The 17,044-nt window shown below is 41.1% G+C and overlaps 2 protein-coding genes across 2 annotated transcripts in view; one reads left to right on the forward strand and one right to left on the reverse strand.

The window, feature by feature from the left end:
* DZANK1 (double zinc ribbon and ankyrin repeat domains 1) overlaps positions 1-17,044 on the forward strand; it is a 92,242-nt gene that overhangs the window by 25,575 nt on the left and 49,623 nt on the right. Inside the window, exons 8-9 of the mRNA XM_030915044.1 lie at positions 3,624-3,741; positions 14,979-15,092. Of these exons, the coding sequence (XP_030770904.1) occupies positions 3,624-3,741; positions 14,979-15,092 (232 nt within the window). The remainder of the gene's footprint in view (positions 1-3,623; positions 3,742-14,978; positions 15,093-17,044) is intronic.
* On the reverse strand, positions 11,295-11,847 carry LOC104667440 (histone H3.3-like). Its single transcript, XM_010369854.2, has one exon. The coding sequence runs from the start codon at positions 11,758-11,760 to the stop codon at positions 11,350-11,352; it is 411 nt and encodes a 136-aa protein (XP_010368156.2). The 5' UTR covers positions 11,761-11,847; the 3' UTR covers positions 11,295-11,349.

A 17,044-nucleotide genomic window follows, 5' to 3' on the forward strand; every position in this document is an offset into this window, starting at 1 on the left:
TTTTGTCCAAAACATTTTTTCTATTTATTGAGAGGATAATTTAGGTTTTTTTTTTTTTTTTTCTGTTCATGTGGTGAATTACAATGATTGGTTTTCAAATGTTAAATCATACTTACATTCCTGAAATATATCCACTTGAAGTGTCATCTATTTTATATAATGTTGAATTTGATTTGCTAAAAGGGTTTAAAGAATTTTTTTTGCCAGTTTTTGCATAAGGGATGTTGGGGGATTTTCTTTTCTTGTTAAATGTCTTTGTCTGGTTTTAGTATCGGCATAATTCTAGATTCACAGAGTAAGTTGGGAAGTATTCTCACTCCTTCGACTTCTGAAAAAGTTTATGTGAAATTGGTGTTATTTCTTCCTTACATTTTACACAAGTGAAATGATTAGGTCTGGATTGTTCCTTCAGGAAGATATTTTTTTCAGGAATTTTTTTTTTTTTTCTTTTGAGACGGAGACTTGCTCTGTCTCCAGGCTGGAGTGCAGTGGCGCAATCTTGGCTCACTGCAACCTCCACCTCCCGGATTCAAGCAATTCTCCTACCTCAGCCTCCCAAGTAGGCGTGCACCACCACGCCCAGCTAATTTTTTTGTACTTTAATAGAGACGAGGTTTCACCATGTTGACTAGGATGGTCTTGATCTACTGACCTCGTGATCCACCCACCTCAGCCTCCCAAAGTGCTGGGATTACAGGCATGAGCCACCATGCCCGGCTCAGGGAGATTTTTAACTACATGTTAGATTTCTTTAATAGATATACATTTATATTTATATTTATATTTATTTTTATTTTTATTTATATTAATATTTCTTTTGGAGTAAATTTTAGGTTTCATTTGTTCTGTTTTTAGTTCCTTTAATGGGAACATGAAGTTACTGATTTGAAGCCTTTCTTCTTTTCTAGCATAGGCGTTTAGAACTATACATTTCCCCCAAATACTGTTTTACTTGCAGTCTCAGAATTTTGATATGCTGTGCTTTCATTTTCATTCAGTTCAAACAGTTTCTAATTATCCTTGTTATTTTGTGGGGAGGACAATGAGTTAGTTAGAAGTGTTTAATTTCCAAATACTGGAGGATTTTCCTTGTATCTTTTGGGCCTGTCTGCCTTCTTTCTTTCCTTCCTTCCTGCCCTCCCGCCCTCTCCCTTCCTTCCTTCCTTTCCTCCTTTCTTCTTTCTTTCTTTCTTAGAGTCTTACACTGTCACCCAGGCTGAAGTGCAGAGGCCCAATCATAGCTCACTGCAGCCTCAAACTCCTGGGTTCAAGGCATCCTCCGGCCTCAGCCTCAGCTCAGTTCCTACAGCTGGGACTATAGGCATGTGCCACTATACCGGCTAATTAAAAAACATTTTTTTTGGGGGGGGGGGGGCGCTGGGCGTGGTGGCTCATGCCTGTAATCCCAGCACTTTGGGAAGCCGAGATGGGAGGATCACTTGAGGCCAGGAGTTTGAGACCAGCCTGGCCAACATGGCAAAATCCTGTCTCTACTAAAAATATACACACAGAAAAAAAAATTAGGCATGGTGGTGCACTCCTGTAATCCCAGCTACTCGGGAGGCTGAGACACAATAATACCTTGAACCCAGGAGGTGGAGGCTGCAATGAGCCGAGATCATGCCACTGCACTCCAGTCTGGGCGACAGAGCAAGACTCTGTCTCAAAACAAAACAAAAAACCTTACTTTTTTTTTTTTTGGTGAGGGTGGGGGAGAGTTCTCACAAATTTGCCCAGGCTGATCTTGAACTCCTGGCCTCAAGTGATCCTCCCACCTCAGTCTCCCAAATTGTTGGGATTACAGGTATGAGCCAGTGCGCCTGGCCTGATGCTTATGTCATATTTATTTACTTTTGGTCAGAAAAGGTATATGATTTGATTGGTAAATGTTCTATGTGCACTTTAAAAGAATGTGTATTCTGCCAGAATGAGTGTACTATAAATATCAATTAGGTTAAGTTAGTTGATTATATTATTTAAGTCTTCTCTATCTTTACTGATTTTCTCTTTATCATGTAATCAATTATCGAAAAAGTAATATTGAAATATATGACTGTAATTATGAATTTGCCTATTTATTCCTGCATTTCATTTCTATCAGTTTTTCTTCATGTACTTTGACACTCTGCTATTAAGTACATAAACATTTTGGATTCTTATGTCCTCTTGCTGAGTTGACCCTTTTATCATTATGAAATAAACCTCTTTAACTCTGGTAATATTCTTTGCTCAGAAACCTACTTGTTCTGATGTTAATGTTGTCACTCCTGCTTTCTTTTGATGTGTGTGTACCTCCCTTTATTGAATCTATTTATGTCTCTATTTAAAGTTGGTTTCTTTTGAGCAGCATAATTAGGTCTAGCTTTTTAAAACAACATACCTGACAACTCCTATGTTCTAATTGGAGTATTTAGAGTATATATATTCTAACTGATACCTCAGTAAATATGATTTTTTTCCACTTTGGCTGGTGTAAGCATGAGCTTCCCAGCCCTGTGTGAATCCTGAAGATTGTTTTCTGTGTTCCCCTTTGGTGTTTACTTTCTAACCTTGAGTGATTTCTTCCATTACATGCACTTACCAGTATACCCAGGTGAAGACTTGAGGGTGACCCTCTGCAAAATTCTGAAGCTCTCCCTGCAGCTCTTCTCTGGTATTCTTTCCTAAAAGCTCCAGTTACTTTGACCTTCTGAGATCCCAGCTCTATGCTCTCAATTCAAATCAGAAGAATGAGATAGTCATATTACACTTCATGAGCTTTGGGTATAGAAAAGAGGGAACTGTTGTTGCCCTGGCGGGTGAGCACATGGTGAAAACTTGGTGTCATGGTACAGTAATTAAGGACTACATAGGATAAGAGTGTGGGAATGAGCTCAGCTCCAACATGGAGACTAGTGCGGGCAACCAGGCAGTCCAGTGCACAGTATCCAAGCCTTCTAGTTGCTGAGGAACTGTTCAGATCGATAGGTTACAGGATCAGGAGCCAACTTGTCTGGAAAGGCATGGTAGTAGCAGGAAAGGAATTCGGGCAGCCTAATTCCAAGAATGCTCTCACTTTGGCAGATAGCCAGAACCCATTTAGATGAGTGGGAGCTAAATGATGGGTCCAGCTGAGCTGCCTAAGAAATGGGGCAAGATGCTGCTGGGGCAGGGCCTGAGGACTCTAAGCTAAAGTGGGCAAAGAGAAAGGATAGGTCTGATGCACAGGCAAGAAGTCCTGTCCCTGAGACTGGGCTCAATGGCAGAAAGTCAGAAAAGCATAATGTAAAAATTACTGGAATACCCAGGGCTCACCCTCATACACATCAAATCCAATGTGACAGGACAAGCCAGAGCCTGAGCAAGAAGTGGGGTCAAGGCTGCCGATAGACTTCTTGCTACAATCATGAAGTTAAATGGACTTGGCCTACACGGAAAGGGCACCAGAGGGTCCAGCTGCAAGGCCACTATTCAAGTAAAATGACCTAGAGAAGTATTTCCTGTCTTGAACTTGTTCCATAGCCATTGAGAGCAGTCTGCTTTTGTTTTGTGTTTAGAAGTGTTTGAACACTTTTAGATTTTTGTCAGTCTTCCTAATGTGGACCCAGCAGAACATGGCCAATCGGGAACCTGTTTTGTTGTAGGTGTGCCCACTGCCTTGCCCCCCGCCCATCAGATCCCTTTGCTCGCTTCTGTCAAGAATGTGGCTCTCCTGTCCCACCCATATTTGGCTGTCGTCTCCCACCCCCGGAAGGAGCTCAGGTGAGCAGCAGAATTATCAAAAACATCTTTCATTGGCTGATCTGATCTTTATTTGCAGTAGTAACACAGTGCTTAGTACACATGAACCGCACATATAAATACTTGTTGAAGAATTACTGGCTGATTGAACTCTTACACGCTCCTACTTACGCATGGAAAAACTTATTTGCAATGCTGTGTCTTTTGTGTGACCTGCCAGAAGCACAGGCTCAAAAAAGATTAGAATCTTATTGTTTTAATGAGGCATGCATGGATAAATAAATATTTCCTACTCATTTGATAGCTCTGCTCATATTCTGGGTATAATGAGGAAATATATTCTAGAAATAAATGAAGAGAAGTACCAATTTGTGTCTCTATATATCTATATATCCATAAGATGCATCATTCTGTCCAAAGAATCTATAGATTGATCTATGTATTGAAATGTAAAAGCTTTGGCTGGTTAAGGGTAGAAAATAATTGATATTATCTCACTACTAATTTTGTAGATAGTTAAAAAACATACTTGGCTTGCTAAAAATTAAATCCTTCACCAAAATGTGTTCATCTTTTAAGCACTTGATATTTTGGGGATTTTTTTTTTTTTTTTTTTTTGGACTCGGAATAAAGGGATGACAATGAAATAAAGAGATCTGTGATATTGAGTGAAAAATTACAATTTTTAAAAAGATAGTTACTAAGAAAAAGTTACTAATTGAGTGAGTTCCAAGTCCAGAGTTTTAGATTCGAGTTATGCCTCAAGCAAGGGGTCAGGTATTAAATGGCTATTTTAATATTCTTCTAATATATTGCTCAAGATTTTTGTAGAAGTTAATTTAATTTACTTCAGTGATACATTTTAAACTCCTTAAAGATTTTGCTAATATATAATGGCAGAATCTTAGGGAATAAGCGTGGGAGTTGATTTTAAATAAAAACAGACTCTAACACCAAATTGGGCCAGATTCATTGATATGTGTGCAGCTTGTAGAGATTCTGGACTAAATGTGTTAGTGAAATAAGATGATACAGAAAACAAAATATGAACAAGTCCCATTGGTTTGATTTTTTCTCTGTTTGTACTAATTGGTGTAATACCAAAATTATTTTCTACTTGCCTGGAAAGGGATTTTCACAACTAACTTCATTTTTACAGGGAGGAAAGGTTATTGGTGATTATAAATGTTTAACATGATGAACTTTAAAACACCTAGATTGCCCCCCCATTATATTTCTATTAGTGCAACAATAGGCCATAATGTATAACAGCTTTGTAATTTAAACTAACAACCATTTATCGAGTACTTACTGTATCCTGCTCTGAGCTGCGCTTCTAGGATTCAAAGGGGCAGGATCCTACCTAGACCCAAGACTCTCAGAGAGTCTCAGTAAAGAGATGCAGAGGTGCGTGCTTTCCCCTCTTTTTGCCCTTGTGATGTGAGCTAACCTGTAGGACACGCTGAACCCTGTGAATTTCAGTGTTGTCCGGTGGATGCTTCTCAGTGAGTTCCACTGGCACCCCAACCAACTTCCCAGATAGTCTCTGGGGCATCCCAGTAGCAACTTTCCAGCAAGTTCCAGCAGCATCTCTGTATCTGACTTCCCAACATGTTCTGCCAGTTTCCTGGATGGGGAGTTCCTAATGAGTTTCACTGGATCCCAGCGGATGGCTTTTTCCTTGCGGGCTCTGATCTGTGTCACCTCAGTGAACTTCTCTGCCATCCAGTGGGTGACAACCACACTCAATTCAATGAAGTCTGATTTCGGCCTTGGGTATGGGGCAAAGTAAGTGCCTCTTCCAAATTTGTTCCTCCTTAGGCTGTCTGTCTCAGCCACAGAGGTAGGGGATCCTTCCTATGTTTGGAATTTCTGTATATGTAGAATCTGCTTTACCCATTAGTATTTAATCCCTGGCTACCAGTTAAAAATTATATGAATTCTTCCTGTTCAAATTACTTGTGGTTTCTATCTCCTGATTGGACTGTGATACAGAATTGGTACCAGGATTGGTCCCAGGAAATAAACCTGCAAATGGGATTGTGGAAGTGGTTTGGTCTTGTCCTTTGCCTGGGAACAGTGCCGAGCTCCTTGCCAATGGGAAATGGGACACTGGTGATCCATAGCATGCGGGGGCATCACAGTTAATCAGGCTGTCACCTGTGGCTGATTGTGATGAAGTGCCAACTGAAGCAAGTGTCTTGAGTGGCCAAGTAGCTGCTTCACTTGACTCTATGACAGTGACAATGACTACAAAAACTGTAGCGGAGGATGTATTCTCCTGAGTCCATGGGAGCTTTCCAGAAAGAAAACGACAAGCTCAGGACTGTTAAGTCATGGTGCAGGAACCAGAGAGCTCCTATGACAGCCTAAAATAATATATTTCTTGTAGCTCTGGGGTTATATCGATGAAAATCAAACAAAAATTAGATTGTATATGTTGGGGACTTATAATGTCTGTTAAATTCACATGATCACCAGATTTCTTATGTGAAAGTTAGGCCATTAATTGGGAAAGGATGGGATCCTGAAGCTCAGAGATGGCAGGTGGGACCCAGATGAAACTGACAGTGTGGTACCCTTGTCATCTGTGCCTCTTGGCCAATGGATGTAGTTTGCCCTTATGTCTGAGGATGCCCTTCTGTCTGAGGATACCAGCCTTCATTTGCTTGAAATGTTTGTGATAACCTCACCTGGGCAGATGGCTTGAAAAGGGATGTTTATTCTCCTCACAGGTGGTTGTGGGTGGTGTAAACCCATCACAACCACCTGTAGCATTCTAGGGACTCAACCCATCATGCTACAGGAGGACAGGTGCACGCTGTGATCCAGGAGGAAATAACTTACACAAACAAAGAAGAGGAAGGTTGTACTAATATATAGTGGCAGAGTCTTGGGGAATAAGTGTGGGACTAGATTTTAAATGAAGACAATATGACTTGAAATTGATATAAATTCATTGTGCATACCTTATAGAGATTCTGGGTTTAATGTGTTAGGTAATGCAGCTGCGGTGGCTCTAACAGCTTGCCTGGTTGACTGCCTAAAGCTTGACCTCAGTAGTGGCCTGTGTTTAATGAGATTGGGATACCAGAACTTTCCCAGGTATATTAGTTTGCTAAGGTTGCCACAGCAAAACCCCACAGACTGTGTGGCTTAAAGAACAGAAATTTATTTCCTCACGGTTCTGCAGGCTGGAAGTTTAAGATCAAGGTGCCAGCAGGTTTGGTTTCTGGTGAGGCCTCTCTCCTCGGCTTTCAGATGGCTGCCTTCCTGATGTGTCCTTACTTGGCCTTTCCTCTGGGCACACATCCCTGGTGTCTCTTCCTCTTCTTATAAAGACATCAGTTGTATTGGATCAAAGTCCCACTATAATGACCTCGTTTAACCTTAATTACCTCCTTAAAGGACCTGTCTCAAATTCAATCACATTGGGAGCTGGGGCTTCAATATAATGAATTCTGGGGGGCACAGTTTAGTCCCTAACACCCAGCATCATGTGGAGCAGGGAATACAGAGACCTGGGCAAATAGGAAAGTTGGAGTGGGGTTGATACGTGTGTCCTGCATCCCTGACTCTTACCTACGTTTCACAAGAAGGCCCAGAAGACACTTCCATCACTAAGATATCAAGGAATACCTTAGTGACAGGAGCAGTTGCATCCTTAAAAAGTTCTGTGACTGCTTTCCTTCCTAGGCCAGATATGATCATGGGGGATGCTATTTGGATGGGCTCCCTGATCTCACTGGAGTTAGTGAGATCCCAGAGTGGCAGAAGTCAAGTGGCAGCACTTAACTGCCAAAGACAAGGACAGCAATGATGTTTTAGCAAGAGGAATCTGACATGGCATTCCTAGGAATGATAGATGGGCAGCCTCCTAGTGTATTGCCTGGTCTATATAATTGAAAAATACTAGGTCATTTAGCTAAAAACTGACTTGAGCCACTGCATTGGAGCAACCAAATTTCTCACCCAATTTCCAGACATAAGTCAGTTCACAAATTCAGTCTCTTGATTGAAGGGGAGACTGGGTCTCCTTAGGGAAGGACCCTGGAGCTTTGCAAGTACATATCATAAGTCTTCCTTGAATGTTTCTCCAAGGGGACTTGTTGCTTTCAATTGAGTGACTGTGCATTAGGGAAAAAGAAATGCCCAAATCTTTGGGGAATTTCTAGATATTGGCTCTAAATTCACGCTAATTCTTGGAGATTCAAAACACCACTGTGGTCCCCCAGTAAAGCTGGGAGTTTAGGTGCTCAGGTGATAGATGGAGTCTTAACCTCAACTCTGACTTGTAGTTTTTGCTTCATGTATTTTGGGGGTTTGTTGTTATGTCCATGCTATGGATTGAATCTTTGTGCCTTGCCCAAAATTCATATGTTGAAATCCTGACCCCCAAGGTGATGGTGTTAGAAGGTTGGGTTTTTGGGAGGTAGTTAGGTCGTGATGATGAACGCCTTATGAATGGGATTAGTGCCCTCATAAGAGAGGCCCAAAGGAGCTTGTTTGCCTTCCACCGTGTGAAGACACAGCTAGAAGGCACCATCTACGAAGCAGAGGGCAAGCCCTCACCTGATACTGAATTTGCTGGTACCCTGATCTTGGACTTCCCAGCCTCCAAAACTCTGATAAATAAATTTCTGTTGTTTACAAGCCACCCACTTTATGGTATTTTGTTACTGCAGCCTGAACAGACTAATACATTCATGTATACTTACAATTGCTCTATCTTCCTGACTATTGATCTTATCATCATCAAGAAATGTCTCTCTTTGTCTATGCTAATATTTCTTGTCTTAAAGTCCTTTATTCTCTGATATTTATGTAGCTACTCTAACTCTTTTATGGTTACTATTTGCATTGTAAAGCCTTTTCTATGCTTTTACTTTCAATCTATTTGTGTCTTTGAATTTAAGGTGTGTTTCTAGTAGACAGCATGTAACTGGGCCTTGCTTTTTTATCCATTCTGAGTAACCTTGCCTTTTGAATGTGATGTTTAGTCAATTCCTATTTAATATCATTACTCATGTGGTTAAATTTACATATGCCATTTTGCTATTTGCTATTTGTATCATGTCTTTTTTGTTCCCTTTTCCCTCCTTTACTACTTTCTTTTGTGTTATTTCTTTCTTTCTTTTTTTTTTTTTCTTTTGAGACAGAGTCTTGCTCTGTTTCCCAGGCTGGAGTGCAGTGGCAGGATCTCAGCTCACTGCAAGCTCCGCCTCCCAGGTTCACGCCATTCTCCTGCCTCAGCCTCCCGAGTAGCTGGGACTAGAAGCACCTGCCACCACGCCCAGCCAATTTTTTTGTATTTTCAGTAGAGACGGGGTTTCACTGTGTTAGCCAGGATGGTCTCGATCTCCTGACTTCATGATCCACCCGCTTCGGCCTCCCAAAGTGCTGGGATTACAGGCTTGAGCCACCGCGCCCGACCTTTTGTGTTTTCTTTTGTGTTGCTTTTAGTGTACCATTTTAATGCTTCTGTTGACTTTTTTGTTATTTTTAAAGTTATCTTAAGCTCTACAAATTACAATATGGACCTCAGTTTATCACATTCTATTTTATTTAATTTTGATTTTTAATTTTTGTGGATACATCGTCGGTGTATATATTTATGGGTACATGAGGTGTTTGATATAGGCATGTAATACATAATAACCACGTCATGGGAGATGGGGTGTATCACAGTCCAGTTTACAATAATTTAACTCAATTCTACTAAAATATAGAAATTTCACTCCTTTCCCCTTTCTTCCTTTCTTTCTTATTCTTTTCTTTTCTTTTCTTTTTTTTTTCAGACAGAGTCTCCCTCTGTCATCCAGGCTGGAGTGAGTGCAGTGGCACAATCTCGGTTCACTGCAACCTCTGCCTCCTGGGTTCAAGTGATTCTCCTATCTCAGCCTCCTGAGTTGCTGGGATTACAGGTGTGCACCACTATGCCCAGCTACTTTTTTTATTTTTCATAGAGATGGGGTTTCGCCATATTGGCCAGGCTGGTCTTGAACTCCTGACCTCAAGTGATCCGCCTGCCTCGGCCTCTGAAAGTGCTGGGATTACAAGTGTGAGCCATCGCGCCTGGCCCCTTTCTTTCTTAACATTGCTTAAGTATCCTCTTCCTTTCTTTATCTTTTATGTAATAACCATAAATATTGCAGTCTATATTTGTTATGAACTGAAAAATGCAATGTTACACAATCTTATGTCATTTAAAGAAGATGAGATAAAAGGTGTATGGAGTCATTTATATCTGCCCTCATATTTATTATATCTGGTCTCCTCACTTCTTCCTGGGAACTCAAGTGATCATCTTGTGTCATTTCCTTTCAGCCTGAAGAACTTCTTTCAGCTTTTCTTGTAAGGCATGTCTGCTAGCCATTTCCCTCTGCTAGCCATTTCTCTCTGTCTTTGCGTACGTCAGAATGTTTATTTTGCCTTCATTTTTGAAGGATGGTTTGCTACAGATGTAATTCTGGTTTAGCAATTATTTTCTCTTTCAGCTCTTTGAATTTGTCATTCTACTGCCTTGTGCCCGCCATTGTTTTTGATGCAGTTTTTTTCTCTTGCTACTTTCAATATTTTCTCTGTCTTTGACCTTCAACAGTCTGATTATAATGTGTTTAGGTGTGGGTCTCTTTGTGTTTGTCTTTCTTGGGATTGATTGAGCTTATTGGATCTGCTGAATATTGGTTTTCCTCCAATATGGGAAATATTGGCCATTGTTTCTTCCATTCTTTTTCTGTTCCTTTCTCTCTCTCTCTCTTTTTTTTTTATAGTTTAATGTATTTTAATAGCAAACTTACAGGAACAGCACAGAAGACAGACAACATTAAAAACATGTACTTGCATGTAGGACAACTCAGTTAGAAAAGTATAGTGAATGGATGGAATCTACTGTATGATAAAAATGCTACAAACACCATTTAGTTGCCGTCAATAAGAAATTTACTTGTTTTTTTTTTTTTTTTTTTTTTTTTTTTTTTTTTTGAGACGGAGTCTTGCTCTGTCGCCCGGGCTGGAGTGCAGTGGCCGGATGCCAGCTCACCGCAAGCTCCGCCTCCCGGGTTCACGCCATTCTCCTGCCTCAGCCTCCGGAGTAGCTGGGACTACAGGCGCCCGCCACCTCGCCCGGCTAGTTTTTTTTTTTTTGTATTTTTTTAGTAGAGACGGGGTTTCACCATGTTAGCCAGGTCTCGATCTGCTGACCTCGTGATCCGCCCGTCTCGGCCTCCCAAAGTGCTGGGATTACAGGCTTGAGCCACCGCGCCCGGCCAAAATTTACTTGTTTTAAAAAAATCCAAATGCTGGCATTGTCCAGAAAAATTTAACAGGTTTATTTATAATTATTATAAAGTTGAACCGCTGAAACTTGTTCACTGAAACATTTTAACTTGCATTAATGCTTTACGCCTCTGCATTTATATTAAAAATTCACACACAAATGAAAATGGAAAAACTGCCAATACCTGATTTCTGTCCCCTATTTTTCCACTCGCAATCATATACTTAGGTACCTTTTGACCCCATGGAAAAAAAATATCTAACGTTCAGAACTACCAGTAACAGGAAGACGAGAATTTTTTTTTTTTTTTTTTTTTTTGAGAATGAAATGTTTCCCATCATAGTGGATTCTTAAGCACGTTCTCCACGTATGCGGCGTGCTAGCTGGATGTCTTTTGGCATAATTGTTACACGTTTGGCATGGATAGCACACAAGTTGGTGTCTTCAAAAAGGCCAACCAGATAGGCCTCACTTGCCTCCTGCAAAGCACCGATAGCTGCGCTCTGGAAGCGCAGATCTGTTTTAAAGTCCTGAGCAATTTCTCGCACCAGACGCTGGAAGGGAAGTTTGCGAATCAGAAGTTCAGTGGACTTCTGATAACGTCTAATTTCACGAAGCGCCACAGTACCAGGCCTGTAGCGATGAGGTTTCTTCACCCCTCCAGTAGAGGGCGCACTCTTGCGAGCGGCATTTGTAGCCAGTTGCTTCCTGGGTGCTTTACCACCGGTCGATTTGCGGACAGTCTGCTTTGTACGAGCCATGATACAGAGACCTCCTCACTTACCCCCCTTCTCCTTCGGCTGGAGCTCGGCGAGCGAAAGGCGGCGCTGGCGTTGGAGAGCGACGGCGGCGCGGCGGCGGCTGCGAACACCCTTTCTCTCTCTCTCTTATACATATGTTGCTGTGCTTGATTTTGTCCCATAGGTTTTTGATGTTCTGCTTATTTTCTTCAGTCTTTTTTCTCTGTTCTTCAGATTAGATAATTTCTGTTGAGCTATTTGTTCAAGTTCACTGATTCTTTCTTCTGTTTTCCAATCTGCTGTTGAGTCCCTCTGGCAATTTTTAAAATTTCAGTTACTTTACTTTTCAACCCTAGGCTTTGACTTAATTCTTTAAAAAAAAAAAAAAAAAAAAATTTCTGTCTCTCTATTGAGCTTCCCTACCAGTCAGATCATTGTCATCATACTTTAATTTTTATCAAGTGCAGTTTCCTTTAGTTCTTTGAAGATTTTTAAAAAATAGCTGTTTTGAAATCTTTGGCTACTAAATCCAGCATCTAAAGGCACTCAGAGATCATTTCTGTGGACTATTGACTGTTTTCCCCTGAGTGTAGGTCACTTAATTTTTTGCATGTCTCATAATTTTTTTCTTGACTACTTCAGGTAGTATATTCTAGCAACTCTGGATTCTGACTTTTTTCCCCGAGGGTTGTTGTTTTATTTACTTGGATTAAATCTTTAATGTCTGTCTCTCCTGCAATGCATGGCCACTAGTGTCAGGCTTTTTGTTTGTTTGTTAGTTTGTTTGAGACGGAGTCTCGCTCTGTCACCCAGGCTGGAGTGCAGTGGCCGGATCTCAGCTCACTGCAAGCTCCACCTCCCGGGTTCACGCCATTCTCCTGCCTCAGCCTCCCGAGTAGCTGGGACTACAAGTGCCCGCCACCTCGCCCGGCTAGTTTTTTGTATTTATTTTTATTAGAGACGGAGTTTCACCGTGTTAGCCAGGATGGTCTCCATCTCCTGACCTCGTGATCCGCCCGTCTCGGCCTCCCAAAGTGCTGGGATTACAGGCTTGAGCCACCACGCCCGGCCATTTGTTTGTTTAATTAGAGAAGTAAAGAAACAAAAGAATGGCTACTCCATAGACAGAGCAACAGCTTTTTTTTTTTTTTTTTTTAATGGGATACATGTACAGAACATGCAGGTTTGTTACATAGGTGTACATGTGCCATGGTGGTTTGCTGCACCTATCAACCCATCATCTAGGTTTTAAGCCCCATATGCATTAGATATCTGTCCTAATGCTCTTCCTCCTCCTGCCCCCCACCCCCCGACAGACCCCAGTGTGTGATGTTCCCCTCCCTGTGTCCATGTGTTCTCATTGTTCAACTCCCACTTATGAGTGAAAACATGCAGTGTTTGGTTTTCTGTTCCTGTGTTAGTTTGATGAGAATGATGGCTTCCAGCTTCATCCATGCCCTGCAATGGACATGAACTCATTCTTTTTTTATGGCTGCATAGTATTCCATGGTGCACTATGTGCCACATTTTCTTTATCCAGTCTGTCATTGATGGGCATTTGGGTTGGCTCCAAGACTTTGCTATTGTAAATAGTAGAGCAGCAGCTTTTTCTTTCTCTTATAGTTAAGCCTGATGTTACCTTTGGGTCAGCATATCTTAGTGTTCAATTGACCAGAGATTGTGTGTGAAATAGTAGAGCAGCAGCTTTTTCTTTCTCTTATATTTAAGCCTGATGTTGCCTTTGGGTCAGATATCTTAGTGTTCAATTGGCCAGAGATTGTGCACAGGCAGCTCCAGCCAGGAAGGCCTCCACTCTCTGCTGATGGATCTGTGTGTTGGATGGGTAACATTCAAACTTAAGGCTGTTTTCCAGCCCCAGCTTTTACTCTATGCTGAGCTCCCTTGCAGTTCTCTATGTGCACTTCCCATCAGCCAGGGCTGTGTGGGTGGCTTGGGCCTACTCTGGTTTATACTGCTTATGTGCATAGCCTCCAGTCAGCTAAGGCTATATGGAGAGCTATCAAGCCCCTATCATTGAATTACATCCTGGAACTCCATGTTAAATCCTTGGCCAGTTTGCCACTCAGTGCATCGATTACCCCAAACAGGCTCATTATCTCAGACTAGGGCACCACTCGTCTTCCTTGTTTGCTTGCCACCAAAATCGTCACCTTAACAGTGCTCCAAATCAAGCAGTGATCCCTGCCCATCAGCAGCCACAAAACTCCTGGTTTTCACAGCCTGCCCTGCCCTGGTGGAGCTACCACACTGACAGAGTTGGGGGTTGGGGGGCAGCCCAGGGAACAACCAACCAGAGCTTAGTGTTCTTTTCTGCAGTTCAGTCATTTTCAGGAACTTCTCAGTTTGTTATCTGCCTTTCAATGACTTTCAGGGTGCTGAAGTGGTTACTTTTTGACAGCATTGACTGACTGTGTGATTGCTTTTTTTTTTTTGAGCAGGAGCCTCACTCTTGTCACCCAGGCTGGAGTGCAGTGACGCGATCTCGCCTCACTGCAACATCTGCCTCCTGGCTTCAAGCGATTCTCTTGCCTCAGCTTCCCAAGTAGCTGGGATTATAAGCGCCCACCACTACACCTGGCTAATTTTTGTATTTTTAGTAGAGCTGGGGTTTCACTATGTTGGCCAGGCTGGTCTCGAACTCCTGACCTCAGATGATCCACCCACCTCGGCCTCCCAAAGTGTTGGGATTACAGGCGTGAGCCACCGTGCCCGGCCTGTGAATCCTTTTGGGGAAGAGTATTTATAGACCTCCTTATTCCATCATGCTACAAATTAATTTCCTGTGGATATTTTTCTTTTTTTTTAACATCTCTCTTTTCTACACTGAACATGTTTTTACTCTTAATAGGAATAAAATAATAAGAAATGTAATTGTTGTTATTTTACTTTCTATTATTTACTTTTTAATTGGCACATAATAATTGTACATATTTATGGGGTACATAGTGTTATTTGATACAAATCATGTGTAGTGGTCAAATCAGAGTAATTGGCATATCCATCATAAAGGTAATTATTTAAAAATTGTTTTACAAAAGCAAATCAAACTTTACATTCTTCCACCAAGTACTAACCAAGGCTGACCTGCCTAGGTTTTGAGATCAGATGAGATCGGGAATGTTCAGGGTGGTATGGCCGTAGACAAACTTTACATTCTAAGATCTATTCATACCTTCAGTTTTTACATGCAAGATAAACTGGACCTTTTCCTTGTGCAGATGGGCTTATGTACAGAATGCAGAAGCTTGGTGCCCATGAACACTCCCATCTGTGTGGTGTGTGAGGCCCCTCTTGCTCTACAGCTGCAGCCACAGGCAAGCCTCCACTTGAAGGTAATGAAGTGTGATTCTGTAAAAACAAGAATGAAATACATAGTAATGTTTGAACAGGTATATGTCCTTTTTCAGCTGGTGGGATGGGGTAACAATTTTTTTTTTTTTTGAGACAGAGTCTTGCTCTGTCACCCAGGCTGGAGTGCAGTAGCATGATCTCAGCTCACTGCAACCTCTGCCTCCTCAGTTCAAGTAATTCTCCTGCCTTAGCCTCCCGAGTACCTGGGACTATAGGCATGCACCACCATGCCTGGCTAATTTTTATATTTTTAGTAGACACAGGGTTTCTTCATCTTGGCCAGGCTGGTCTCAAACTCCTGACCTCAGGTGATCCGCCCACCTCAGCCTCCCAAAGTGCTAGATTATAGGCATGAGCCACCGTGCCCGCCAGGATGGGGTAACAATTGGTAAGCTAATATACATGAACAAAATCCATTCTCATTTTTGGTAAGGTATGCTGTCCAGGAGTTTACCTTGCCAATAGGATCTATAATATTAAGAGAGATATGTAGGACTGTATTCCCTGAATAAGGATTTGGAGGGCAAATTGCACTACAGCTAATGTAGATAATTTTTTACTTCATATATTTAAACTCCAACATTGCAATTAGCATTGATTTATAGTTTTGTCCTTAAAGTGACTTCAGACTTTTGTTTGCTTTATTTGATTATAGATTCTTATTATGGAGACAAAGAATGACTAGAACTAGTCACATGGAAGAAAAAGTTATGTATCATCACTTATATCCAAAAAACTTTGCTAGAAAAATGATATCATACTGTGAAAAATTTTTTCATGTAATCATTAAACATACAACTAAACCTTTTCTCCATCCTTCAATTTACAGTCCCATTTACCTCCTCTTTAATCCCAAGTAAAGGTCACTAGAGGATAAAATAGGTTTAATAGAGGGAATCTGGGGGATTAAAAAACCAAGAATTTTTAGCAATAAGGGAAATGCATGACGTTATGTACAGGCCATAACACTCCTAAAATGGCCTGTGGGTTGTATATGGGCAAAATGTATTCAGAGAAAAGATAAGTCCACTTTTTCTTCCACCTTAAGCTCCCTTTAGCATGAAGAGTTCACAAGTGTCCAAGACTGTGTGAGCCTTCAGAAATGAGATTTTTGAAAAACTGGCCAGGCCAAAGTCAGGTAGAGGAAAATTTACCAATCTTTTAGTTCAATGACTATTTTCAATCTTAAGATGCTTTAAGATGCTGCAGGAAGCCACTACACAGCCCTAGAAGTCTGTCTCCAGACTTCTTATATATGGGAGAGAGAAATCTATTTTTCTCTTGTTTATTTAAGCCTTTGTTATTTTGGGTGTTCTGTCAATCACAGCGAATCTATTCTTATTAATACATTTATTTGGGATGTTTGAAGATAATATCACTGCAAACTCTTTGGACTATTCAGAACAGGAAGAATAGGGGTAAGTGTTAGTTGTGACCCAAACTCAATATATGTAATATCATCTTCAGTATTTGAAATCTAGAGTTCTTCCCATTTTATGGGAAGGCGGAGAGGCACAAAGGTACATGTAAGTAATTTTTCCCTTCAATTTGTTGTAAATCCTATACTGAGAATAAAGACAGGACTTCTGCAGTGATAGGTAGCATTAAATCCAGGAATGGCCTCTTTCTTGCAGGGCAATTTTTATAAGAGAGATTTTTATAACTTATAAGTTATATATTTTTATAACTTATAAGAAATAACTTATAAAATTATAGGAATAATTTTATAACTTATTTCTACTCCATAGGTGGGCCAAAGTTAGAACATATAATGAGGAAATCAATAATGAATTCAAAGATGAGATTTAGAAAATGTGCCTCAAAACTTTGCAAGGAGTTTGGTTTTGCTGGGCTGCAACAATGCTGGGGTGCTGTGGGTTATGGGAGATGGCACCTTCTCTACCAGACTTAGTAGCTCAGATTTCTCCTTGTG

Source organism: Rhinopithecus roxellana, chromosome 13, assembly GCF_007565055.1.
Source record: "Rhinopithecus roxellana isolate Shanxi Qingling chromosome 13, ASM756505v1, whole genome shotgun sequence".
Classification (NCBI taxonomy): domain Eukaryota; kingdom Metazoa; phylum Chordata; class Mammalia; order Primates; family Cercopithecidae; genus Rhinopithecus; species Rhinopithecus roxellana.